Below are 26,274 nucleotides of genomic sequence, written 5' to 3' on the forward strand. Positions count from 1 at the left end.
CGTCTCTCGTCTATAACGTACGTCTCCCTCCTATGACGTACGTCTCTCGTCTATAACGTACGTCTCCCTCCTATGACGTACGTCTCTCGTCTATGACGTACGTCTCTCCCTCCGAGCGGTCAGACTCGGTCTGCTCTCCCCGATTTCTTCGTCTACGTTCAGCCTCCAACTCTCTCGTGATCACATCTCAGGCGTCATTACCAGCCGAAGCTCCCGCCCTGCAATTTACTCTAAATGATCCAACTATCTACAGCAGGAAAAAGTGCCGCTTCCTGTCCCCTTCTTCCTCTCCTCCTCCTCCCACAACCTTCTATGTGCAAATGCTCTCCCGCTTTTCCGCGTCTCCTGCAAACCAACATTTGCCTCCATGCAAAGTAGGCCTTGCTCTTTACGCTCCTCATTAGTTTCATTTGAACAGTTACACTTGGTATCGGCAGCAAAATAAATATGTTGACAAACTAAGCAACAAATACTTTAATGTAAACAAACCAATGCAGGGGTCCCTGAATGAGAATCATATCGGCTGCAGTGGAATGGGAGATATGGACCTTCTCTCCAGAACCATTATATAAACACCAAATGAGAGAATATCTTTTGACATCTACAAGCACAGCTCAAGACCGCCTGTTCAGAAGCGTTGGTTGAATTTGCCTGCGGCTCAACGTCAGACGCCAACGTGCTCGCCAGGACTTCTATACGGAGATCATTCATCTCCATGTTCTACGTCTGTACAGCTGCGGATGATCGAGTTCAAGTAAGTTGTGCAGATATTGTTCCGTAAAGTGTTGAACGAAGAGGTTCTGACCCGTTTCCGCTGGATGAGAAGTTACTTCATCGCCGTGGTAACTACTCCCGACGGTAACTTCACCGTTTACACCACATTTCATGGCAATTCCTAACAAATTGAAAACAAATCTTGAAAAGCTGTCGACTTTTTATTGTAGTTCATAAAAACAAAACGTCAATGATAGAAACAACAAGGCGGTAATCATAATAATAATATTCAATAATGTAAAACAGAACAATATACAGTAAGAAATTAAATTAATCGCTCAAAACCATCCCATGTACCTAATAGCTATTGCATGCCCGTATTTCGGGAGAGTTTCCAGGGAGCAAATCTGTGGTGCAGTTAGGAATGTCGAGGTGGTGGTTGGGGTTTGGGCACAGAGACGATCCTGGATCACCTGACGTGGAGGTGTTGGGTGGAGGGGAAGGACACAGGAAGAGGAAACACGACTGAGTGACTGATAGAAAAATGACAGTAACAGTCGCTCAGCGTCGGGGGCATTCTGCAGTAGGTGCACATTAATATGCCCCGTTGTATACATACATACAGGAAACACACTCTCTACACGCACGCACACACACACACACACACACACACGGGCGGAGACATTAGAGTTGAATGAATCACAATTTTCTAAAGGTGAAATTGGGCACAATAAAATCCCTTGACTTCTTCAATAATTCAAAAATGACTACAAAGCACCTGTATACTCCGAGCATGCTGCTTTTTCTCCCGTCTAGCTTCTTCATGTTACATACAGTTACATACACATGTTGGAGGCCGTGGCGCTGCCCACCGCTCAGTCACAACAACAGTGCTCAGGTTACGGGAGTTAGATCTGAATCCCAGTGGAGGAGAAACACTCGTTTCCATTCGCTCCCGTCTCGTATCTGCAGTTGCAGTCTTCTCAAATCAAAGTCCAGCAGCAGAGCTGACGCCCTTCTGAGTCCAGAAATGGGTGGTGGGGCCAGGAGGAGGAGGACTGACCTTGCTGTGCTGTACATGGCGGTTGAAAGGGAGGACGTCTGCTACATGGCGGTGAGGTGAGGGCGACTAGCCTGAGTCAGTGAGAGTGAAATGGAGCGAGGTGATTGGTCAGCGCGGCCCTTGCGTCTGCTGCGAGGTCTGGTTCTGAGCGGTGAGGTCGGGGCCCCGGCTGGCCAGTCGGCTGAGGATGTTCCTCTCGGACATTTGCAGCCGAACGGCGACGGGGGGTATCCTGGCGATGGTTGCCGGGAGACGCGTCACGTCGGCCTTCATGTCACTCAGTAGCTCCTCAAGTTGTTTGAGAACTAGAAACAAAAAGCACACGAGCGGTGAGCACGGCGGGACGCCACATGAAGGACTGTTTGTCTGGAGACAGTTTTCTGTCTGGTGAAATTCAAGGACTCAGGCTGGATTTTGCTCGACAGCATTTACAAAATAAAGCAGGAGGAAATAGCGTGAGGGGGACTTTAAACAACAACTATGGGAGCTAATGTGCTAATGCTAACAACACTGGTACAGAGGTGTGAATTATACTTCTACCACCAACATTGTTCTTACAGCCAAACGAGGAGTTATTGATCAGCGTGTGTTGAGAACAGAGTCCACAGACCGCTTCTTCAAAAAAAAAGTGCTATTTTTGAAAGACGTCACCTTGGACTCTGGGATCATGTGATGGACATTTTATAGGTTAAAATGTTATTGGGGAAAACTAATCGACAGATTAACCGATGATGAAAATAATAATTAGTTAAAACCAAAGCCATCGTCTATTCAACCTCGAGAAGAGACACAAGTCTGTGTTCAAACATGCAAGCTGCCCACAGTGTTGCACCCGTCACTAATAACTGTAGCGGCTCCAATTAGATGTATAAATATTTGTGTTTACCTAAGTTTCCCTTTTCCCTCCTCCTGATGCCACCACTATGACGGTCGACACTTCATTCTCGCAAACACAAGCTCCTCTTATTCAAAACTGGCATCGGGCGACTGCATAGGGGGTTGGTGGTTCAATCCCTGCCCCAGTGGATGTGTCCTTGAGCAAGACACGTAACCCTGAATTGCTCCCTGTAGCTGTGTATGAATGAAACATGATTGTAAGTCGCTTTGGATAAAAGAGTCGGCTAAATTATGTGTCATGTAACAAAATGTTACAGAAAAGAAGAAAAAGTATTCATACTAAAGGAATATTATTGTGTGATGACAGTACAGAAAATTATAAACAATTCTCCTGCCCAGATCTGAACATTGGAGGACTTTTTGTATTCAATTTTTTATTTCTTTTCAACTCCTACAGTGCAGCCTGCTAATCAAGAATGTTTCATTTTGCTGTCGAGTTGCATAAAGCAGACATAATTATATTTATTCTTCAAAACAGCAACGATACGGACAGAGACAATAACGCCTGTGCAGTACACACAAGAACCCTCCGTTGGCTCTCTTTAGATCTCAAGTGTTTTACCTTTATGCAGAACTGCATTGGCAGGCTTGTTTCCAGACATGGACTCCTTGCTGAGGTGCTGGTGGGACTCTGCGAGGCACTCCACCTCACTGAAGCGAGTGTTGAGGGCCATGGAGGGGTGGGCCGGGTCCTCCGTCATGTTCAAGTAAGCCGCCCTGCGCAACTGCTCCTCAATCACCAACGCCTGCTCCAGTAACTATATCGGAAACAAAGAACGGCAACAAGCCCAGTGAGGATGGATGGGAGGGAGGGAGGATGAAGGGAGGAACACTCATCTCTACAGGTCTAGCCTCACGTCATCTCCCCCTCCACATCTCTTTTTTGGTCATTTAGCTCCCGCCCTCTGCTCTATAGCATTAATCTGAGCATCAGGCCCGTGGATTACAGATTGAGAGGCATGCCATTCATTCTCTCTGCACTTTTCATCCGTCACTCGCCCACTTCCCCCCTGCACAAAACACACACACACACTTTACCTTGAACCTGCGGGCCAGAAACTTGTTCTTGATCTCCAGGAAGTTTCCTCTGCTCATCTCCCCTTTGAAGGGCTCGTTGAGGATCGCAAACCTCACATCATTCTGCACATCCTGCCAACGAGCGTAGCCGTGTCTGAGGCGCCGTGGTCAAGTGTAACAACATGATGGTCTTGCGAGGGTCATAATTATTATACGGCAAATAGTTTCTCAAGTGGAAGTTTTAGGGACAATTACTGCTGATCATCTTGCCTGGAAACTTTACACATTGGCAAGTAGAGCTGTGAATGTAAACCAGTTCACGTTTTCGTCACTGCACAACCGGGCCTGAATATTTGGTCTGGTTTCCTTTGAATAGATAAATAATTCTCAATGCACACCAACTCCTCACTCTCATAACAGAGAACCACAAAAGACAAAACAAGGGTCTGAGAATGCAGCATGGCCTTGATTTCTACACATGTTTACAAAAGCACAAACGTCCATGAGATGAATACTCGGCGCTGGACAAACATGCACAGGACGAAAACAATTAGTCAGCACACTAAATTATGCTCCCAACGACACATCTTAAATGTGGTGTTCCAAGTTTTTAACATCTAGAATGCAGCATGTGACGCGACAGCTCAGAATTATTTTTAATTAAAGATTACAATGGATAATTTGATAATCGTTTTGTTGATGTAATTTTAGAAAAAAAGGGAAAATATGCGACAATCTTCCCAAAGCCCCAGACGACCGCGTCAACTGACTGGTTTTGTCTTGCCAGAAGTAAAAAACTAAAACAAAAGATATTCAACTTTCTACTATAGTAAACTGAACAATCTCTTCATTCATTTTTGAGAAGTCCGAACCAGATTCTCTAAACAGTGCCAATTAATTAATTAGTCCACTAATCCTTTCAACTCTGTGATGGGAAGACAGCGATCACACACTAAGAATTTAACGAGTATTTGTTCATTTGAAAGGATACTGTATGATTCCAGCCAGCAGCCAGTAGTCATGGCGACGGTGCCAAATCTCAAAGGTCTTCTTGGTGACGGTGGCCGCCCGCTCTTCATTCTGCCACAGAGAGTGAAGCTCTGAAAGGGAGGACAGAAAGGTCAAAACACGTAAGAAAAGAGAAGAGACAGAAAGAAAGTATCTGTGTGTGTGTGTGTGTGTGTGTGCCCGTCCACCTGTGAATCCTCCGTCAGCGATGTTGAACATGAACCTCTGCTTGGTGGCTTTTTTCTTCTCTTCTGTGATGTTGATCACCGGCACCGCAGCTGTTGCTCCTTCTTTGGCGTTCTCTCCGTTCTGCAGTTTGCCGGACTCGTCTACTTTTACAGCGTCCTTCTCCTCTTTTTGCTCTGAGAAAGCGAGAAACACGTCAGCATCGCCACACTTCAAAGATCTACACTCGCATGAAAATAAACGTGAATCCGAATGGGATTGTTGAAATGTATTTAGCTTTCCCCTAAATAGATTTTGAGGATGTCTAGATCTGGGTCAAAGGTTCCAACACATTTAACCCTGAGATGCACGAGTGACTGGACCCTACACTCTTCCATAAGTGGGTCAAAAATGACCCATATTAGAATCAATGTGCTTTTATGCCATTTTGGTTTAGAATAATCACTTGTATAATATTTAGTATTATATTAGGACCACACAAGAATGATTTCATGTTTGGAATATCTTTATTTTTCACTTTTTAACATTTTTGAAAAAGAAAATTACCAAGAACAGCAATAGAAAAATGTGAACATCCTGAGTGTGTGTGTGTGTGTGTGTATGTATGTGTAACTGTCCAGTCATTTACAGTTCCTCTCTCTTTTCCCTGTTTTGCCTTCTTGTCTCATCACTGTATGCAGTTCAGACACACTACCCGTTTCTGGCTGTGATCATTGCACACAGGTACATTGCATCTCCCACACCTATTGTTGACTTTGCGATCTTTGTTACTTGGGCAGATCTGACACCTCCTTCTCTTTGGTTGGCCCTGTCTGCTTCTTTCCTGTGGCTGGGTTGTGGCTTTTGTCACCCCACACCTTTCCATTGCTTCAACAATTGGGGTTTGCAGTTGGGGGCAGCCTTCCAGTCGACTCCTCATGTGTGGTGTGACAAGCTCCTTTGACAGCTCTTTGAGGAAGAGCCGTCGTGCATTGGTGATGCCGCTCTTGAATTCTGGGTGCTGAGCCGTGAAAAAGGTGTAGGCATTCAGGGTGGCGATGTCAATTATGTTGTACCACAGCACCATGGGCCACCTCTGTGTTTGGCGCTTGCAGGTGTAGGTGCCAACCATCTGGTCAGTGGTGTCTACACCTCCTTTTGTCTTGTTGTAAAATGTGATCACTTCTGGTTTTTTCTTTCTGCTATTTTCATCCACTACTTGGTCGTGGTGCATCGTGCTCAGGAGCACAACCGCTTTTCCTTTCTTTCTGACATAGCTGACCATGGTAAGGCTGTTGTTGAATCCAAACTCTGTGCTGTGAACCTCCCTGGACTTGGAAGGCTTCATCAGAGGAGGGATGTCTGGCTTGTTCTGACGTAGAGATCCCACAATAGTGAGATCCTTCTCCAGGAGATGTTGCGCAAGAGGCACACTGGTGAAAAAGTTATCCATGGTGATGTTGCGACCTGTGTTTCTAAATCTACCACACAACTGCTGGACAATGTTTTCCCCCAGATTCTTCTGAACTTCTTCCCCTGGTTGTCTCCCCGTGTAAACTATACCATCTATTGCATAGGGGATGCGTGCATCACAAACCCAGAAGATCTTTAGGCCGTACTTAGCGGGCTTACTTGGCATGTACTGTAGAAACTCGCACCTACCCCTGAATGGCACAAGCTGTTCGTCCACAGTGACACAATCACTGGGGATGAATCGCTGCCTGCAGTTGACCAGGAACAGGTCCCATACATAGCGAAAGGCTGCCATATGGTCGGTTTCCAGTCGGAAGGCTCTGGTCCTCTTATCATCGAAGCGCAAGGTACGACGAATGTCCTCAAATCTTCCAATAGCCATAGTGGCCTTGTACATGGGATTATGTAGAGGACTCCCAAACAGCTCACGGACTGATACATCACAGTTCTTCTCACTTCCTGCAAGCAGGGTCAATCCAATGAAGGCTATGAATTCATCTTTGGTGACATTTTCCCATTCTTTTCCTCTAGCTGTAGCCACTCTCCGCCCTTCCAAGTTTGTGCACTTCATCACCTCTTGTATTATATCATCAGTGATAAAGAGCTCCCATGCTTCTTTTGGTGAGACAGTGGTGCTCAGCCCTTGTGCAGGCCCTGACCGACTTCTGAGGATATTGTGGCTCTGTGTTCTGCCCTGGGTGGGAGGTGACTCGCTCCAGAAAGAGCCCTTCCGACTCATTCTGTTGGACATGATTTGGACACTTTCTTCTTCAGAGGACACAGAAGAAGAATCTTCTGAGTCAGATTGATCCTGTTCAGTTGGATTTCCAGGTGGACGACTGCCACAGCCACCTGGACAATAGTCTGGGTCCTCATCAGAAATTTCAGACTCAGAGTCCAACCCCGTTACTGCCTCTCCATCATCATTCATCAGCATCTGTAGGACCATTTCAGTTGTGTATCTAGCAGCCATGACACCTTGGATGAGGAAACATAAATGTAATGTTTTCAATAGATCAATATGTAGCTATATAAATAAATACACTCACACACTACATATAGTAATGATAGCTAACTTAGTTAGCTAGCTAGTGTTAGCTAGTTATAAAGTAGGCTAATTTGTTGAAAATTATAACATACTCTTTCACACAACAATCATGAATGACACGCACACACAAACACATGCATACACAATACATATAGTAATGTTAGCTATCTTAGTTAGCTAGCTAGTGTTAGCTAGTTATAAAGTAGGCTAATTTGTTGATAAATAATAAATAAAATAAATATACACTTTTATTAATCCCCAAGGGGAAATTAGTTCTCTGCATTTAACCCATCCTTAGTTATTAAGGAGCAGTGGGCTGCAGTGATGCGCCCGGGAAGCAACTGGGGGTTCAGTGCCTTGCTCAAGGACACTTCGACTTGCAACTAATGGGGAGAGCGGGGATCGAACCCACAACCTTGCGGTTGCAGGACGACCCCCTTACCCCACTGAGCTACAGCCGCCCCCATAACATACTCTTTCACACAACAATCATGAATGACACGCACACATGAAGATAATACTTACACGTATCAGCTCTTGCTGTGTAAAATAATCTTTCTGAGGGGTGACACTTCTGATATAGTCTTTGTGGTCCACAGTTAATTTATTCCTGACAGCAACAGTTGATAAGAATCAAAGGTTTCCATTGGATTCCATAGAAAATGCATGCGGATCTTTTAGGACCCACTTATGGAAGCTTGGGGTAGTAATACAAAAACTACAATTTCTTAAAATGTATAAATGGTAAGTTAAAAATGTAAATGGCATTATATCAAAAACATGTTTTTTGAGGAATACCTGGAATGTGAAATGATAAAAATTTCATGACGAAGATATTTCAAGAAAACAACCTCACCGGGTCATTTTTGACCCACTTATGCATCTAAGGGTTAACAGAGAGTACTATTTAATTTACTTGCAGCGTGTGTGTTTTGTACCTTTCTTCTCCTCTGGAGTCGAACTGGTGTCCAACTTCTCATCCTTTCCTTCCTCAGCTGAAACAAGAGAAGCACCGTTAGAATGCTAGAAAAGGGGAAATAAGGAAACAAGACGCGATGGGAAACGGTCTGGCCTCACCTTTAGACTTAACCTCCTCTGAATCCATCTTGCTCTCCAAAACTTCTCCCTTCACCTCAGCAGGAGCTTCCTTCTCCTTTTCGGAAGTCTTGTCCTTCTCTTCTTTCTCTTTGCTTGTATCATCCGCCTCCTTGTCCTTTCCTTCATCATTCCCTTTTCCCGTCTCCTTCTCTTTTTCCTCCTTCCCTACAGCAGCGGAGTTGACCACCTCTTCTTTCTTTTCGAGAACGGGGGATTTTTCAGACTCATCTGGGATTTCAATAATCTAGGGGAGAGGTAGGCAATTTCAAATTAGAGGAAATCTGCAAATGTAAGTATAATGTCGCAGCACTGAAAACATAAATGCATGATATGGGTATGAAAGCAGAATTTACATCGGGATCATCCTTCTTTTTGGCTCCTTTGCCATCCTCAACCTCCTTCATGTCTTCCTTATCCTCTGATTTGGACAAATCTTCTGACAAGAAACAGAAACACAGATCAACAAGGAAGGTAAACCAAGAGTGCATTTTATCCTCTTTCTCTTATAGCCGTCAATAAAACACAATTACATTTTCTCCAGCCTAATAGTTGAATGTGTTAAGTTATTACTGGTTTCATGTTTTTCTTGTTGTATCCACAAGAGGGTGTCAGAAAACAAGCTCATAGTAGTGAAGAGATACTTGATGAAGACTAAACATAAAGTGCAACACAGAGAAAAGAAATCCTCGCAACTTCTAGGATTATCACTTGGATTTAAATGTGAAGTTAAAATTCACATTACGTTTTTTTCAGGGTAAAGTAGTCTTGCAATACCAGACATTCGATTGGTGGAGATCTACGATTGTACAATCACAACGTCTATCTGCATGCCGAGGGGAGAACGGAGGTACAGCGAAGTGTTGCCGAGCTTCGGGCTCGGAGGATACCCATGAGGACGGCGTAGCAACACACATTTTATGTGATGTTCTCATTGCAAAAGAAATCTCACAAAAGGATAATGAGTACAGAAGCTGAAATGAAATGACCCCGTCTGCAGTGATAACTTCTACATTGTAAGAAATCATATGTAACTAAGTATGACGTGTGTGTGTGTGTGTGTGTGTGTGTACCTGGCACAGGAGTGTTGGGCTGTGTGTCTGCTGGGGTCCCAGTCGAAGGAGTCTTTGGGTCCTCACCTGCAGCCAACGCTGCCGCCCTTTTGTTCTCCTCCAGCTCGGCCATCCAGGGCATCGACCACTGGCCGTTCACATGCTCAAACTCCTGCACCTGTTCATCAACACGTGAACCCGTCAGCCCATCACTCAATCCGGGGTTGAATACTTTATTCATCTAAATGTATTTTGTTGCGTTTCTTTTCCAAACGTACCTTTTTTCTTATCAGTGACATCACACCAATACGGGTGAGCACGTGTTGCCGTGACAGACCCTCGCGTGGGACGCCGTCTGCGAAGGTCTCGGCTCCGTCTGCTCCCGGCTCACAAAGGTGACGCATGAACAAAGACACATAGGCCCTGAGCACATAGGGGAAGAAGAAGGTGGACATTTGTCACGGTAAATACATTTGAAAAATATCTAAATCTCCACGAGATGCACATTTCACAGAAATAAACCAAGAACATTCATTGCAGATCAAACAAAGTGATCCATGTATCCGGATTCATGACGGCTAAAAGCTTGAAGAGGCTTCGAGTGCAACTCGAGCCAGTAAGCCGCCGCAGTTCTTAAGGCTGGGTATTGTGAAAGGTTTCCATTATATTGCCAATACAATTACTCCTGTACTATGAAAATATTTTTCCAACAACATTCAACTTTTTAAAGCGGCCACACTTCGTAAATATCACGAGAATTGTAACCTACATAAAATAGTTCAAACAGGCAACTATTTGACAGTTTTTATTTCAGATGAAATAAAAGTGAACTATACTATTTGGCCAATACAAGTGGAAAAACATCTCATTGAGACTCACTTGAATTCTTTCTCAGACTTCCCCCGGAGGTCTCTGACGAGCCACTGGTTGGTGAACGCGTCCTGGGGAGGCATCCCATAACGCATCACTGCATTTAGGAACGCCTTCCTCTGCCGTGCATTGAAGCCCAAAACCTGACGGGTAATAAAGAGGTCAAGATGTTTACAAATGTAAAGACACTTTAAGAAAAAGGCATTTATCGTTGTTTTTGCTCTTCTCACCTCGATGTTCCCGCCCACTCGGGCCAACAGCGGCGGCAGAGGTTTGTCCCGGTCGTTCCTCAGCCCTTTGCGGCTCGGTCTGCGGGCATTTGCTAAAGCGACATGACATCGAGTCAATAACCGTTCACCGAGATCACGTAACTTAAAAATCACAAATCAAACATTGCATTTGGAAGTATCATCTTAACGTCCTCAAGATGCTGTGAAATATGCTCCACTTACGGCTTGTCACGACTCACTCTGATACTGCTGCTCTGTCCCTCCTCCTCCTCCTCCTCTCAGCCCTCAACTTTGCACGCTTCTTAAACATTAAAGCGCAACACTTTCAAAACATTTACAACTGAAAGCATCGTTGTGGTTGTATACTTCATTTAATGCAATTAAAGTAACAGCCATAAAAAGACATTTTAAACAGATTTTGTGCATGTCAAATAACTGCCAGGAGAAAATTAATAAACCTATAAAAATGTAATAAATACCAACTTTTTTAAAAACAAACTCTGATAAGTGCATTTCAAGACAACTTAATTAACAGTAAATATGAACACCAACAATGTCTTTAAAATTGCAGGTAGATATTTCAGCTGCCCGAGAAGCCGTTGCTCATAATCGTCTTTCCCTGTTTCTCTCCTTTTCTCTTTTGTTCCTTTCTTCCTTTTCTTGCGTCTCTACGCTCAACGCAGACGATGCAGCAGCAAGTGCCGTTTTGTGAGTAGTTGTAGAGGTTGTCAATGAGCATATCATAGGTGTCGTCTGAATCTGAATACACATCTGTAGAGGTGGTTTGAAGGATGTTAGAGGGCAAGAACAGGAAGGGCTACCTCCACGTCTCCGGCATCGCTGGGACCAACTCTCAAACTCAAACACATCTCAATGACTTCAAACGACTCAGGTGGAAACTCTGTATCTTCACATAAGTCGTTGACCGTGGTCACTCACTCAAAAGCAGCGATGATGATGATGATGAGCCTTACCTTCAGCCCGTTCATCAAAGTCCTCGTCGCCCTCCTCCGACGCCACCGAGTAGTCGGACTGGTTGTCGGACTGATCCTCCTGCCAGTCTAAAGGGAGCGCAGACGGGAATGTTGGGGGATCAAATAGAAGCAGGACCGATACTCGAGATAAAGAACATCCAAACTCCTCAAGGACAAAAAAGTGAACGCCTAAATACGCCCCCTGCTGTTCTTGTCATCCTGTATTTAGTGGACCAAGGGGAGAGACTGCAGGAAAACCAAGGTGGCGGAGTAACTGCACTTAGAAGTCCAAGTTCCCCTATGAAGTATTATTATTACGATGTTCCCCTCAAAGACTTCTCAATTCTGTAATAATGTTTCTTTAGGAGGATCCCCTAGATTTAAATAGATAGTTTTAAACATGCTAGGTCTGAGAAGAAAGAAACTATCAATTTCTAAACACACAACTAACTTTCTATAGCAAATCTAAAAACACTAATAACTAGGGCTGTCAGCGTTGACGCGTTAATCTATGCGATTAATTTGGCCGCGATTAACGCACTAAAATATTTTACCGCAATTAACGCAACTTTGTTTACTTCCGGTGTGCGTTGAAGTGTTTGCAAACAATTATTTCTCCGCGAAAATACGGAGCAGAAATCAGTTTCAACTCGTGGATGAATCAGGAGGGTTTCCTCCTGCTCCTCCTTCCTCCCGTCTGCTCCTCCGATCCACAGAGGAACGGAGGGGCGACGTGGCGCGGAAAGAACTCGTCACACGAAACCGTCACCATGATTTGTCAATCCGTTTGTCAGTCAACATTTTGCGAAAAAAACAACCACTCAGTAAATCACAAAGGACCACACACCTCACAGGTGAGGCTCATTGGCCACCTGTCAGTCAGAGAAGACAGAGAACACGGTGCGAGGACAATTGAGCCTCATTTTATAGAGATGAGATCGTTCTGGAATGTTTGATGTAGAACACGTGGGTATGTGTCACATGCAAACGCCTTTAAAAGGTGAATTTACATTTTTTTTGTAGAATGGAGATAATGAGCCCAGCCTCCAGAGGGTTAACGTGACACATTTGAATGTCAGTCAGTTTACCAAGGCCACTGGTTCTGCTGTCCAATGTTAAAGATGACAGGACCAATGGGGTCTCAAATATATATATATATTTTTTTACTAATCTGGATGTTTCACTGAAGAAACAATTTATCATCCATGATATTAAATACCTCGCTCGCACTTTATAGGTAGGAGCCTCTTTGAAAACACAGCTCTGTGTGAAGTTTGGTCTTTAAAAAGAAGAAAAATTAATTAATCGCGATTAATGAATTTCAAAATGTGCGATTAATTAGTTCATTTTTTGTAATCGATTGACAGCCCAACTAATAACATAAAACATCATGCACACACTGAATATCCACATAGAAACACCAGCACACACTCACAAGAAGAGATTATACATTGTTCTTCACCTTGTCTGATACCTCGGTCCTCCTGGGAGCCGTCATTGTAGTTGACTGGCTTTCGAGTTCTTTTGCCTTTGCCCAGATTTCGGGCCAAGTCTTCCTGCTGCTGCTCGTAGTGGTGACGCAGCAGCTTCTCCCAGTAGTCAGGATCAACACTCTCCTCCTGCTTGATCACTTCTCTCTCCACCTCCTCTTCCTCATAGAGCAAAGAGTAATTCAAAGTAATCGAAAAGAATACAATTTAAGTTTATTTCTGGCGTGAAGACATTATTAGACAATTTGAAGAACTACATCCTCTTCCCAGCTGTCATAAAGTACCTCTTCTTCTTCCTCTTTGACCACATACTGGGCCACTTTGAAGGAGCTGAGGTATTCGTTCATGCTCTGGAGCTCAGTGTCATCTGTACCATCCTGGTTCCTGTCTAGCAGCCGGTCGATTGCGTGGTCGTCGTAGTGGATCACACTGCTGTCGTCCTCCTTGTTGTCCCCTGGAAAAAAGGACGAGTCAATTATAAGAGGAAGGAAGCAGAAACTACAATTCCTCCCCGTAGCATCTGTGAGGTTAGACTGGCATCCCAGAGGTGATCTTTCCACTTCAGACAGACTAAAGTCTCCCCTCGTTTAAATACTACATCCCAAAACTGGTACCCGTGTTTGTATCCGGCTCATCTCCCAAACACAAACACGCCAAACCTTTCAGACTTAAATGTTTCATACAACTGAGAAGCCATCCATTGACAACACAGATTATCTTCTTTAAGAAACACACACTAAAGTTATGGACAATATATTACATCCAACGTTGCAATTTAAAGGTCCAATGCAGAAATCTCTCAATTGCCGTGTAAATTATAAAAAAGAGAAACTCCGATAAATATGAAAGCAAATGGATTCGTACTGGATCTTAAATCTGTCGGTGGGTTAAAGTTGACTCACCCTCTCCAAGTTCATATTTAAACAACTCTTCAGTTCCAAACTTGAGGATGTCGTCGAGCTCCTGTTTGGACATGGAGCCGGTCTTGGAGCCGAGACCGGGTCGCACCACCAGGTGAGTGAGCATCATCTTCTTCTTCGCTACCTGGTGGAGTTAGAAGGTAGACGGAGGACAAACAAGTGGTGAGCACGTGTTCACAGAATCCTGACATGGGCGAGACCATTTTAATTTCTTGTCGTTTTCTTTTTCACAAACCTGCGTGATCCTCTCCTCCACCGAGGCTTTGGTGACGAAGCGATAAATCATCACTTTCCTGTACTGGCCGATACGGTGAGCTCTGCTGAATGCCTACGAAGCACACACACACACGCACACACACATACACATGAAAGAAACAGCATCACCCCCTCTCATCCAAACAAACCAACATCCTGACGTGAATGTGAAGTTAAAATCAGGGTTTGCATACCTGGATGTCATTGTGGGGGTTCCAGTCAGAGTCGTAGATGAAGACGGTGTCAGCAGAAGCGAGATTAATGCCCAAACCACCAGCTCTGGTAGAGAGGAGGAAAGCAAACTGGGGAGCACCAGGAGCTGTTGAAAAAAGAAACGCAACGAGAAATAAAATTAGAACCAGATTTCAGATCAGAGCAGCAGCTTTTAGCTCAATACAAATGATGCACGTACCATTAAAGCGGTCAATGGCCTCCTGTCTCAAGCTGCCGGTGACCGATCCATCAATCCTCTCATATTTGTATCCTTCGTTCTCCAGGAAGTCCTCCAGCAGGTCCAGCATTTTAGTCATCTGGGAGAAAACCAAAACCCTGTGGCCTCCGTTCTTCAGCTTCCTCATCATCTTCTGGAGCAGCGTCAGTTTCCCTGAAGACTTGGTCAGAGCGTTGCCCTCATACATGCCATTTGGAAGTTTTGCTGCTTCCTACAGTCAGAGAGAAATCTGAATAAACAGAGCAGTCAACACGTTTCCATAGTCGGATATGGATCACCCCCAAAAGAAACAGTTTGTTCCCCGACAATGTAAATGTCATACCATGGCAGCTGTAGGAAAGAGGTAGGGGTGATTGCAGCACTTTTTCAGGTCCATCACCACGTTGAGCAGGGACACTTGGTTTCCTCCTCCACGAGTGTTCAGGGCATCGAAGTTACGCGTCAGGATGAACTTGTAGTATTTCCTTGTTACAACAAAGAGAAGAAGGTTGAAAAACATCAGGAGAAAAGAGAATTCAGAGATTAGACAGAGGAAAACACATCATAGACGTAAACAAAATGGCAATCATATTTTTCAATATGGAGACTGGTAGCATTTTCATCGGCGTGTATCTTTTACAGTTATAATATTTAGCTCCAGATCGTTCTATAACGTACTTCTGCATGGGGCTCAGCTCCACTCTAACAATGAGCTCAGTCTTCGAAGGCATGTGTTTGAAGACATCAGCCTTCAGCCTCCGGAGCATGTGTGGTCCCAGCATGTCATGGAGCTTCTTGATCTGGTCCTCTTTGGCAATGTCTGCAAACTCCTCCAAGAAACCTTCCAGGTTGCTGCAGAGAATAGACCAATAAATAAATATACGAAGGGGGTGGGGTGTCCTCCTTGTATCTGCAATTCAGTCAATGTGGCTCTACTGACTTGAATCTCACTGGCGTGAGGAAGTTGAGCAAGTGGAAGAGCTCCTCCAGGTTGTTCTGAAGAGGAGTGCCAGTAAGCAGCAGCTTGTGTTGCAGCGGATAGTTGTTCAAAATCCGGAAGAACTAACAAACAGGAAGTAAAAAAAACAAAAAACTTTATATTCAATTCATTGAACAAATCATTTTTGATAATCAGAATGTAATCTTAAATGAAGGATAAACACTTCTACAAAGTTATTACCTTAGACTGGTTGTTTTTGAGCCTGTGAGCCTCGTCCACCACCAGGCAGGCCCATTCAATGGAGCCCAGCACAGCCTGGTCAATGGTAATCAACTCATAAGATGTCAGCAGGACGTGGAACTTGACTGTTGAATCTTTCTGTAAATCAGAGAGAGAGAGAGAGGGGGAACGTTAGTTTAGGGCTGCCACATTAACCGCAGCATTGTTCTGAGTCTGTTCTTAGTTCACATTTTTTTAATGCCCGCCAAAAGTTGAAACATGTTCAGCTTTGGGTAAAACGCCGTTATTTTATACGCAGCCATCCAATTACAATGTAAGAAGTGCTGAACAACAACAGTGAGGGATAGAGACCGCCGGGTCGATCCCCTCTCTTTGTACTTCTGCCTTCACTTCGAAGTAAATACTTTACACTGAGGCGACATTTTTTACTTCTGCAGATAATCTGTATTAAAGCCTGTATGCCCGTTTGCCCTTCTGTGTTCTGGATTAACAATAAACAAGTGGGCAATTAAATTAGTTTAAAAATGTATTTGACTTCTTTGTAAAAGTCTTTGTAAAAAGCGACATAGTAGCCGAGCAATAAACCTCGTTATATAGCATCAAAATCAAGATAAACAAAGTCATTTTAGCCTCAACCCCAAAGAAAATGCAATAAAAACTCATATTGAGCCACCGTCACAAGGGAATCCCTTCCCAGCCATCAAGTGCCACAAGATAAAACTGTGGATGAACCTGTGGATGATTTGGCGGACATTGTTGCCACGTCAATTCCTACCAGTGTAACTTTCAATACTATATTGGACATCAAGTGCTAGTGCAGTGCACCAATTCAAACTGACTTCACCAAGATTTCCTATCAAAGATGTCGAACATTTTCATTTGATATCATCACCCTGTTACCCTCCATTCTTCCTTACCTTCATCTTGGAAGCCTTTTTCCCGCCTCGGATGGCATTTCCCTCAAAGGAGAACTCGTTCTCCCTGGTGACGGCCCTGCTGTCTTTGTCCCCTATGTAGGTCACCACGTACATGTCAGGGGCCCACATCTCAAACTCTCTCTCCCAGTTAATGATGGTGGACAGGGGAGCACTGACCAGGAAGGGACCTTTGGAGTGACCCTGTACCAGGAAGACAAAGTCAATATTTACATGTAAAGAATGGCTAAATGTATAACATTTGTATACAAAGAGCCTTACAATGTGCTTGTGTTTGCTACAACACACACACAAACACCTGTACCGTCCTGCCTTTAGGGTCGAGTTCCTTACTTGGAACTGACCCCCTTTAAAAGGACAGAGTTGCTGTGCGTCACATGTCTGAAACCTTTCCCACTAACATTGATTGACAGGGGAGGGCAAACTGGACGCAGCCAGTTCAGATGTTGGAAATAGCATCAGAACAGGAGAATACAAAAACACTTAAAATGCCTTGGAGGCGATCATAAAAACAGTTTTACCTCCTTGTACAATGAGTACAGGAAGACGGCGGTCTGTATGGTCTTCCCTAAACCCATCTCATCAGCCAGGATTGTGTCTGTGGCCTGAGCCCAAGAAAACCTCAGCCAGTTGAGCCCCTCCAGCTGGTAGGGGTGCAGGGTTCCTCCAGTGCTCTCCACGTAGTCAGGCTGACGATCAAACTTGATGGTTGGCTGGAAGGAAGAAACAAAGAAGAATATTGAATACATCCTGATTCTAGCTCATTTTATTCTGCCAGGGGAATACGCTTGACAACAACACTTTATTTCAGAATGAATAATTAATTAGTGCAACACAAACAAATTAAATGGTGCCACAATAACCAATGCTGTGTTTGGAGATTTAGTTTTCTTTGCTTCAAGGTTTCATAATACTTACATCAACAACTGGATTAGCAGGTGGACGCTCTGCCTTTTTGATTTTGACCATCTTCTTTAGCTTCTTGAGAGGTTTGCCATCATCGCCCATCATCAACTCTCTAAAGAAAAATGACAGATAAAAAATAAACTTATTTTCAGCTGCATTTATCATGAGCAGAATTATCCAACATGTTGTAAGTCTCTGTACCTGTGATTCCAGTACGTCTGTTTGAAGTTGTCAAACTCTGGGATGTCCATGTCTTCGCACTCCCATGTTGCCTGGTCATAGGCCAGATCTCTCCATTTGATCAAGTAATGTATGTTGTTCTTTTTATCAACACTATCATGAAAACAAAGCACACACAAGAAAGCTGTTGATGACAAAGTCCTGCGACTGCGTTTGCTCTCCAGATGTGTGCGACTGTGTAAACCAGCATTTGGTTTGTCTCATGGCACCACACCTTCAGAGCAAACTAAATGCACTGTTGCTCTTTGTAAAGGTTAAATGTGTATCGTATATGAGAATATATATGTGTCCTACGTGTGGTTGACGATGCGGTGGATCATCATCCACTCCATTTTGATTCCATAGCGGTAAAACTCTGCCTCCATTTGGATAAAGACAGGATCCTTGTTCTTCCTCTTGGTGCTTATGTTTTCATCCCCCTCACCAAAGTCGACCGGCATCGGTTCGTCCATGTCGGTCTTCCTCTGGTAGTTGCGGAACATGACCTGGCAGTTCAGCTCCAACTGGGCGGCAGGGAGGTAGAGAAAGAGACCATTGGGTTGTGTTCATCTTGTCTTGTGCGTGCATGCAGAGAAAAATACACATTGTCAACTACAAGTGGATACAGATTCAGAGAATGTGCGCTACCTGTAGCTCCTGCACCCAGGAGCAGTGCCAGTAAGACATGTTGCACCATTTTACAAAGAACTCCCTTTCCTTGCGGCCTGCCAGCGGCTGGGGATCAGTAGCATCAGCAGGGAGGTCAGCAGGCCGAGGGACAGGCGTGGGGGCCGGCGGCTCCCCCCATCGCCATGTGATTAACTTCTGGACCTTTCCTTTCATATGTGGACACTGTTAGAAAGCAGGAAAGGGAGGGGGGACACATTTAGGATATAATGCTCCTCAACGAACGGAAGCTCTGGTTTAAAAATAATAATAGTAGGAATGGGGAAGTTTTAAGACATGAGATATCAGCAAACTAAAAGCTGCTATGGATTAACTGAAATACTGGAGACGTGCACAAGATGGACTCTACATCCACGCGCACGGCGACTCCCTTGCACCAGTGCACAGCGCTCACCTTGCAGCGGGGGCAGATCCATTCTCCATTGGGAATTTCCGGGAGAGGAGGGTTGAGGCAGTGGATGTGGTAGGAGGAGGGGCAGGTGTCACAGCAAAGTAGCTCCCCACCGTCCTTGCACACCCGGCAGAACTCAATGTGGTGGTCGTCTTCCTCCTCCACCCCTTCATCCCGCCTGTCTTCTTCTTCCTCCCCTTCGACCTCAGAGAGCTCATCTCTGGCCTCCCACTGGATCCCCTCCTTCTCCTGGTGGTGGCAGAATTCCAGACAGAGGGAGGTGGTGTGGTGTGAGTGTGAAGGGGAGGGGGAGGGGGAGAGATGGGAGGGGGGCAGAGAAGGTATGCGGAACGGAGTGAAAGGAAACAAGGGTGTGGGGTGATTTTCCAGAGCGCGGGGGGTGGGGGGTGTACGTGCATTGCGCGTGTGCAGCCATATTGGAGGGGGAGGGAGGAGGGGGGGACAAGAAGAGGAAATGGGGGATGGGGGGGGTGAGACATGTGGTGGGAAATAGGAGAGGATAAATGGAAACGTGAGCAATGGGGTTGGGGGGCAGCAGAGGACAAAGAAAAAGAGAGAACAGGAAAATATATATTTAAAAACCTTTAAAAAGTCAATGCAACTTTCCAGTCAGACACTTCCACACAACAGCCCGACAGACAGGTGTAATGTTTTGCACCGTTTCTTACTCCAGGAATCGGGCCCAATCTTTTCTAACATAGGAGCCAGCGGACTTCTCTGGACAGCTCTGAGAGGTACTCACACAGTGTGGGCAGCTCCACTTGCCCTCAGGGGCCTTTTCCATGTCCGGGTCCAGGCAGACCATGTGATAAGCTCGGGGACAGGTGTCACACAAAATGATCTCTCCTCCCTGCTGGCACACCTCGCAGTAGTCCTGGTGGTCTGTCTCGTAGCCATCGCCGTCCTCCGTTTCCACTTAGAGAGGACACCCAGCGAAAATTAGCACCAAAAAAAAAATAGCTACCTGGACACAGTTAGTGTAATGGCCTTCATTTCAGCCTCGTATTTAATCTTCTTTTAATCGTCTCGGTAACAGAAACAACATTTTATTAAAGGGATATTTCAATGCCAACCTTTCTTCTTTTTCTTTGCACTCTTGGGTTTCTTCTTCGGACGGTTGCTGCGGTTGGAGCCATCCGACACCGAGAAACTCCCGTCATCAATGTCACTCTCTACCTCGGGTTCATCTTCGTCACTCTGACGGAGAGAACACGAGGAGAGGAGATTGGGAAAGAGAAAAGCAACGCGTTACATTAAAGTACATTATCAATTGTCTGATTAAACGATTGTCTCATTCTAAAACGTAATGACTGTACTGTAAAACAGAAAGAACGGGGGGCATGAAAGTATCTTACTGAAGAGCGCTTCCTCTTGCTGTTGAGGCTGCCTAGTTTGATTTTTAGTGGAGCCACCTTCTTCGGTTTGGGCTTCAGCGGAGGCTTAGCCGCGGGCTTCGACTTCTTGCGAGCATTGGGACCTGAGAGATTAAAGTTTAAATCAGGAGACGGTTTATTTTGTATTATTCATAAACAACAAACCCCCTTTATCTTCACATTTAATCATACTGTTCTCTGAACAATGATGTGTCCTTCACCTTTCCCCTCTTTGGTTTTGGCCTTGCGGAGTGGAGGCGCCGGGGCTGGAGCAGGGGGTGGAGCAATGGCCGGAGCAGGAGCAGGTGAAGCGGCCGCACTGGTCTCTGGCCCTCCGTCCGTTCCCGCCACCACCATGTTCTCCACAGCGGCAGCCACATTGGCAGCTGCTAGCGCTGCAGTGGCAGTGGCGGATCCCTACATGAGAGGACACAGCGCCGAGTAAGAATCTCTCCCATGTCAAACACAGCAAATGTTGTGAATTACAAATCTGACGTGCAAACGGCTTCAGGATTTCAATACCTTAAGAGGGTTGTTGGTGCTGAATTCTCTCCATTTAGCCATCATTAAGGTCATCATCTTGGACACAGCGATTTTGGGGTTCTTAGCTGCAATTAAAGGCCTAAAAACATAAAATGAACAAGATGTATCGTGATTCTTTATATTTAAATACATATAGACATCGCTCCTTCAATCTACTGTTGATATACAAGGGGTATCCCCACCTGACGAACTGGCTGAAGGCCTTGTAGTTGGTGAGGGAGCTGTAGTCTTCCTGAGTAAAGACGTGGTCAATGTCTTTCATGCCCCAGGCCTCCAGCAGCTGAGTGGAGCTTTTAGGCTGAAGTGTGAGGAAAGGAGGAGTTGGAAATAACAGCCAAGAAAGGCAAATTTGTCTCGTTAGTCCTGATGGCATTAATTAATTATTCACTCGGCAGCGGAGGCTAAATTAATCTTTACCTGGCAATCATCGTCATCGTCGTCATTGTCTTCTGGTTCTGGCTCTTTACGTCTGCTCTTTGAGCTGGACGAGGCTCCTTTCTCTGCTGCCGCACCACCTTTCTTCTTATCTTTGGCATTGCTGGAACGTTTCTTCTTCTTCTTCCCGGGGGCATAATCACTTCCTTCACTCGCTGACCGCACACCTCCCTCTTCTGCATCTCTATCTGCTGCTTGTACTCCAATCAGGTGCTCTGGGGAGCTGACTGGCAACTCCTGCAAAACAAAGACTTTGCAAATTACAAAAAGACACTGGTGCTATATATATATATATAGTATGTTTAATAAATTCTAAACGAAAGTGTCATCATTTTTAGTCTGATTTCTGGTAATAAATATGCTACTCTATACAGTTGTGGAGGTCTGCATGGAAAATCACACAGCTGTGCTATCATCTATTTAGCTTTAAGGTCAGTACACAGTTCATCACTAAATGCAGGTATCAAACAATCAGTCACCAAATATATTAGTCAATTGACAGAAAATGAGTTAACAATTAATCAATTAATCTATTTAATCACTGTTAAAGCTGAAATGTAAAACACTTTGCCGTCAGTGAAAACTTATGGACACCAGAAAAATTCATATTTGAGAAGTTGGAATCAGAGATTTGCCATTCTTCCTTTAAAAAGGGGTCATGACATTGAATTGATTATCAAAATAGTTGAGTTCCTTTTCTGTCAATTGACTAATTGGAAAATTTGCGAAACCCAACAATAAATCAATGATATCATTCTAATCCGAGTATGTAGGTTTTGGACTAACGGATGAAATAGGCAGTTTGAATCTTTCATCTTGGGCTCTGGGAAGGTATAGTCTGTATTATTCACCCGTTAGAGATATAATATAATCCAACCCATTAATTGAAGATTAAGAGAAAACAATCTGCAGATTCCTCAATAACACTCAGTTATTTGCAGCCCTGATTTCAGGAAATGCATATCTCTCTTATTTTAATCCCCATGCAGACTTCTCCTGGCTGATGTCCAGTCACAGGGGAATGAGATGGATGAACTAAGATGAACCCAGCAGGAGATCAGAGACATCATGATGGAGAACTGGCTCCATCGTGTATTTGATGGGCGGATCAAACATCATCAACGATGATGGACATTGTTTCCCTGATGTCAGTGTATATTTAATAATAAAGTGGCAATTGTCAAGATTTTCCTTTAAATAAGTGGCTATTAGCACATCTATCGCAGGACTGCTCAACTTAAATAATAGTTTCCTTGATTGTACTCAAATATAAATCAACAATCAACCAGGACTTGAGTGAAAACAAGGGAATTGTGCATTAAGAATGTAGAGAAACTGTATTACAAAAACCTAGTTTGTCCTCTGCAGATATATAAATATTGCAACACTGTCTTCAGTGGTCCATAAACTCAATCACAAGTGTGTTACCTTGTTCTACAATCTGCATTTATTTAAATTTTGCACTTTAAGATGATTGCCATATGGCCCAAAGAATTGTTTTTGCTGCGGTTTGAATTACTCCTGATGCAAACAGTTTTTGCCACGACTCCTTGAATTATTGACATCACATATGCACAGTAATTATGATTAATGCATTTGTTTTTCTGCTGTGAATACAACTCAAAAACAGCAAACTATTTAACAACAAAGAAATGCTTTACATAGTGTTTCAAGTAGACTTGGACAAGTCCTACTCACAGGTGCCCCTTGTGATTGTTTTAGTGTGGCCCCCGAGATATAAATTGACAGATTTGTTTACCAGGTCAAATCTGATAAGTAAAACCTCATAACAATTTTGTTCCCCGAGTCAACAAGTTGACAATGTACAGAAAAGTTCGTCAAACGGACCTCTCTGACGGGCCTCTGCCTCTTGCTGCTCCTGCACTCTCGGCTGCTCTTCTTGGCTTTCTTCTTCTTCTTCGTCTTGGGAGCCTCCTCCACGTCAGACACAGCTTCCGGGAGCTCGTCCTCCTCACCTGCGGGCGACACGCTGTCATTAGCGGAAGAAGACACGCGGGACGACCGGCTCTGCTGCAGACAGGAGAGGATGAACAGACGCGCGCACTGGCACGACTCCGGTCGCGTGTCCGTGCGCGCGCACACACACCCTGAACGCCACCACAGAACAGGTTGAAACTTGTCTGTTCTCCGGTTTGCGAAAAACTTTGACAGTTCACGCCCGCGCGTGAGAGGGCACACGCGGGAGGTTTGTGGCACGAGAGGGGTTAATAAATAAAACCCGTAACTGTGAACTCTTCCTGGATAAGTTAGCTAACTCGTCCGTAATGGCGAGTGACGGACGGGCTAGCTCGAGCTAACGTTAGCTCCCGCGAGCTCCGCGAGAGATGGACCTCCTTCAGAGGAATAAAACACGAGCTTACCGTGAAGAAGTGAGGGCTCGTCTGCGGCTCCGAAGTCCGGTCGCTCATCCTCGCTGCCCGACATGTTTGCAGCGTTTTAATTGTACGTCTTGCTGGTCGAATTAATCCCTCCTAAACCTTGCTCCTCGGTCGGCGAGGGAGGAGGGAAAATGACGTGGGACTGTTGGAGAATGGACCGGGGGGGTGTCCAGGAAGGGAGGGGGCGGGCGGTGGGGGCTGAAAATAAATAAATAAATGGCATTGGTTGGTGTAGCTTCGGTAATCCTTTCCTCATTTCCACAGCATCTCATCTAATTAACCACCTGCGTACTCAAAGAAGTTAGATAACTGGATCATCTACGCTTTGACATGATGTTGATTTGCCGGCATTATTAGTCCACGCAGGAGTGGATGAAGTAGTGTGGCATCCATCATTATTTAAAGTGTGGGCTTCAATTTCGCATTGGCGAGTTAAAACAGTACGTTGAAGTAAAGTTTAACCGTTGAAACCCAACAATCACACGTTAGAAACTTACTGTGGCGAGTGTGAGCTTAGTCCCGGGTCGAGGTGTGTGCTCTCTCTCTCTCCTTCCCTCTCTCGGCGCTAGAATGAAGTCAGGCTTTTTGTGCGGTAGTTGTTGTCATTTTGCGCTCATTCGTGAAAGCCGGCTGAATCAATGATCAGCGGAATAATAAAAAAAAGCATCCGTCAATGACCCAGAACACGTTGCTCCCCTCTTCTCTCCCCCAACCTCACAGGCAGAGCTTAGCTAACATCCTCACAAACACACAAAGGGGCAGACATCCCATAATAATCCCCCCTCCCACACTCACACAGGACTCTGCATAGTTACCTCGCAACGGACAGACCATAATACTCTGGCTGCCCCCACCCCCTCCACCACGCGCACGCGCGCGCGCGCCCGCACGCACGCACTCTGCTGCTAGACATGCACGCACCAGGCTCATTGCATGCACACTCCTTCCCCTTTCCACTAGTTGTCCCAGCCCCCTTAGCAACCCCGTTGTCATGGTGACACTCCCTCCCCTTCGCTCCTCGACAGACCATAATACTCTAGCAGTCCAAGCATACATCCCATAATATACAACTCCTAAAAAGAGAAAAAAAGAAGAAAGAAAAAAGCAGTCACATGGTCACCAGGGGAACTCAAGTCCACTGGTGACAGACCATAATACTCACTGAGCATCCGTCTGGGAGTCAGCAAGAAGTCAAAGAGCCTTCACTTGTGTCCATGTGACCCAAACACAGGTAGACTGGAGCCTTCAGTGGTGTGCAGGTCACCCAGCTGCTGAACCTGCTGCTACAGAGCTGGATGTGTGTCAAATACTTTACTGATGCAGGAGAGGCCTCCTGCTGCTATGTACTCATACACACTGCTGCTATGTACTGCTACTATACACTGGTACTATGTACTCATAGACACTGGTACTATGTACTGCTACTATGTACTCATACACACTGCTGCTATGTACTGCTGCTATGTACTCATATACACTGGTACTATGTACTGCTACTATGTACTCATATACACTGGTACTATGTACTGCTACTATGTACTCATAGACACTGGTACTATGTACTGCTACTATGTACTCATACACACTGCTGCTATGTACTGCTGCTATGTACTCATATACACTGGTACTATGTACTGCTACTATGTACTCATATACACTGGTACTATGTACTGCTACTATGTACTCATACACACTGCTGCTATGTACTGCTACTATGTACTCATAGACACTGGTACTATGTACTGCTACTATGTACTCATATACACTGGTACTATGTACTGCTACTATGTACTCATATACACTGGTACTATGTACTGCTACTATGTACTCATAGACACTGCTGCTATGTACTGCTACTATGTACTCATATACACTGGTACTATGTACTGCTACTATGTACTCATACACACTGCTGCTATGTACTGCTACTATGTACTCATACACACTGGTACTATGTACTGCTACTATGTACTCATATACACTGGTACTATGTACTGCTACTATGTACTCATATACACTGGTACTATGTACTGCTGCTATGTACTCATACACACTGCTGCTATGTACTGCTGCTATGTACTCATAGACACTGCTGCTATGTACTGCTACTATGTACTCATAGACACTGGTACTATGTACTGCTACTATGTACTGTTCTGTACTCATATACACTGTTACTCTAGACACGGTTATATGCAGTACTTTGTACTGCTACTACATGCACTGCTGATGGAGGTCAGTACATTGATTCATAAAACACACAGATGTTGCCTTCAACTTCAGTTTGTAAAGTAGTAAATATGATTTAAGTTGCTGGATATCAGTGACACATCCAATCCGTTAATATGAATTAAAAAATGTTTAATGACCAAGACATGACATTCAAGGCACAGCATCAACTACAGCTGGTAACTACGCAGTGCAAAAGAAAAATGGTAGAATACATTCCCGAAAACTTCCATTCCAGCCGGCTCCGTCTGCACG

The 26,274-nt window shown here is 44.7% G+C and overlaps 1 protein-coding gene across 3 annotated transcripts; it reads right to left on the minus strand.

Annotated features, from left to right (window-relative positions):
- Positions 1-922: 922 nt before the first annotated feature.
- On the minus strand, positions 923-24,481 carry chd4b (chromodomain helicase DNA binding protein 4b). Of its 3 annotated transcripts, none has more exons than XM_056445023.1 (40): positions 24,288-24,480; positions 23,773-23,988; positions 23,240-23,367; positions 21,374-21,628; positions 21,139-21,254; positions 20,936-21,035; positions 20,635-20,830; positions 20,396-20,517; positions 20,114-20,237; positions 19,783-19,955; positions 19,023-19,268; positions 18,590-18,793; positions 18,257-18,465; positions 17,924-18,055; positions 17,735-17,834; positions 17,338-17,529; positions 16,799-16,999; positions 15,882-16,019; positions 15,642-15,763; positions 15,380-15,553; positions 15,045-15,186; positions 14,684-14,933; positions 14,466-14,590; positions 14,252-14,344; positions 13,999-14,140; positions 13,381-13,550; positions 13,069-13,258; positions 11,607-11,693; positions 10,633-10,724; positions 10,412-10,545; positions 9,811-9,955; positions 9,554-9,710; positions 8,837-8,916; positions 8,463-8,727; positions 8,324-8,380; positions 4,888-5,061; positions 4,683-4,791; positions 3,713-3,845; positions 3,237-3,432; positions 923-2,082 (listed from the first exon to the last, which is right to left on the minus strand). In XM_056445023.1, the coding sequence occupies exons 2-40, from the start codon at positions 23,834-23,836 to the stop codon at positions 1,886-1,888; spliced, it is 5,934 nt and encodes a 1,977-aa protein (XP_056300998.1). In that variant the 5' UTR covers positions 23,837-23,988; positions 24,288-24,480; the 3' UTR covers positions 923-1,885. The 3 variants fall into 3 exon arrangements, with proteins under 3 accessions (XP_056300998.1, XP_056300997.1, XP_056300999.1); XM_056445022.1 differs by having other exon boundaries at positions 8,837-8,919; XM_056445024.1 differs by lacking the exon at positions 923-2,082 and adding an exon at positions 2,096-2,848 and having other exon boundaries at positions 8,837-8,919; positions 24,288-24,481.
- Between the last annotated feature and the right edge of the window lie 1,793 nt (positions 24,482-26,274).

Source organism: Pseudoliparis swirei, chromosome 22, assembly GCF_029220125.1.
Source record: "Pseudoliparis swirei isolate HS2019 ecotype Mariana Trench chromosome 22, NWPU_hadal_v1, whole genome shotgun sequence".
In the NCBI taxonomy this organism is placed as follows: domain Eukaryota; kingdom Metazoa; phylum Chordata; class Actinopteri; order Perciformes; family Liparidae; genus Pseudoliparis; species Pseudoliparis swirei.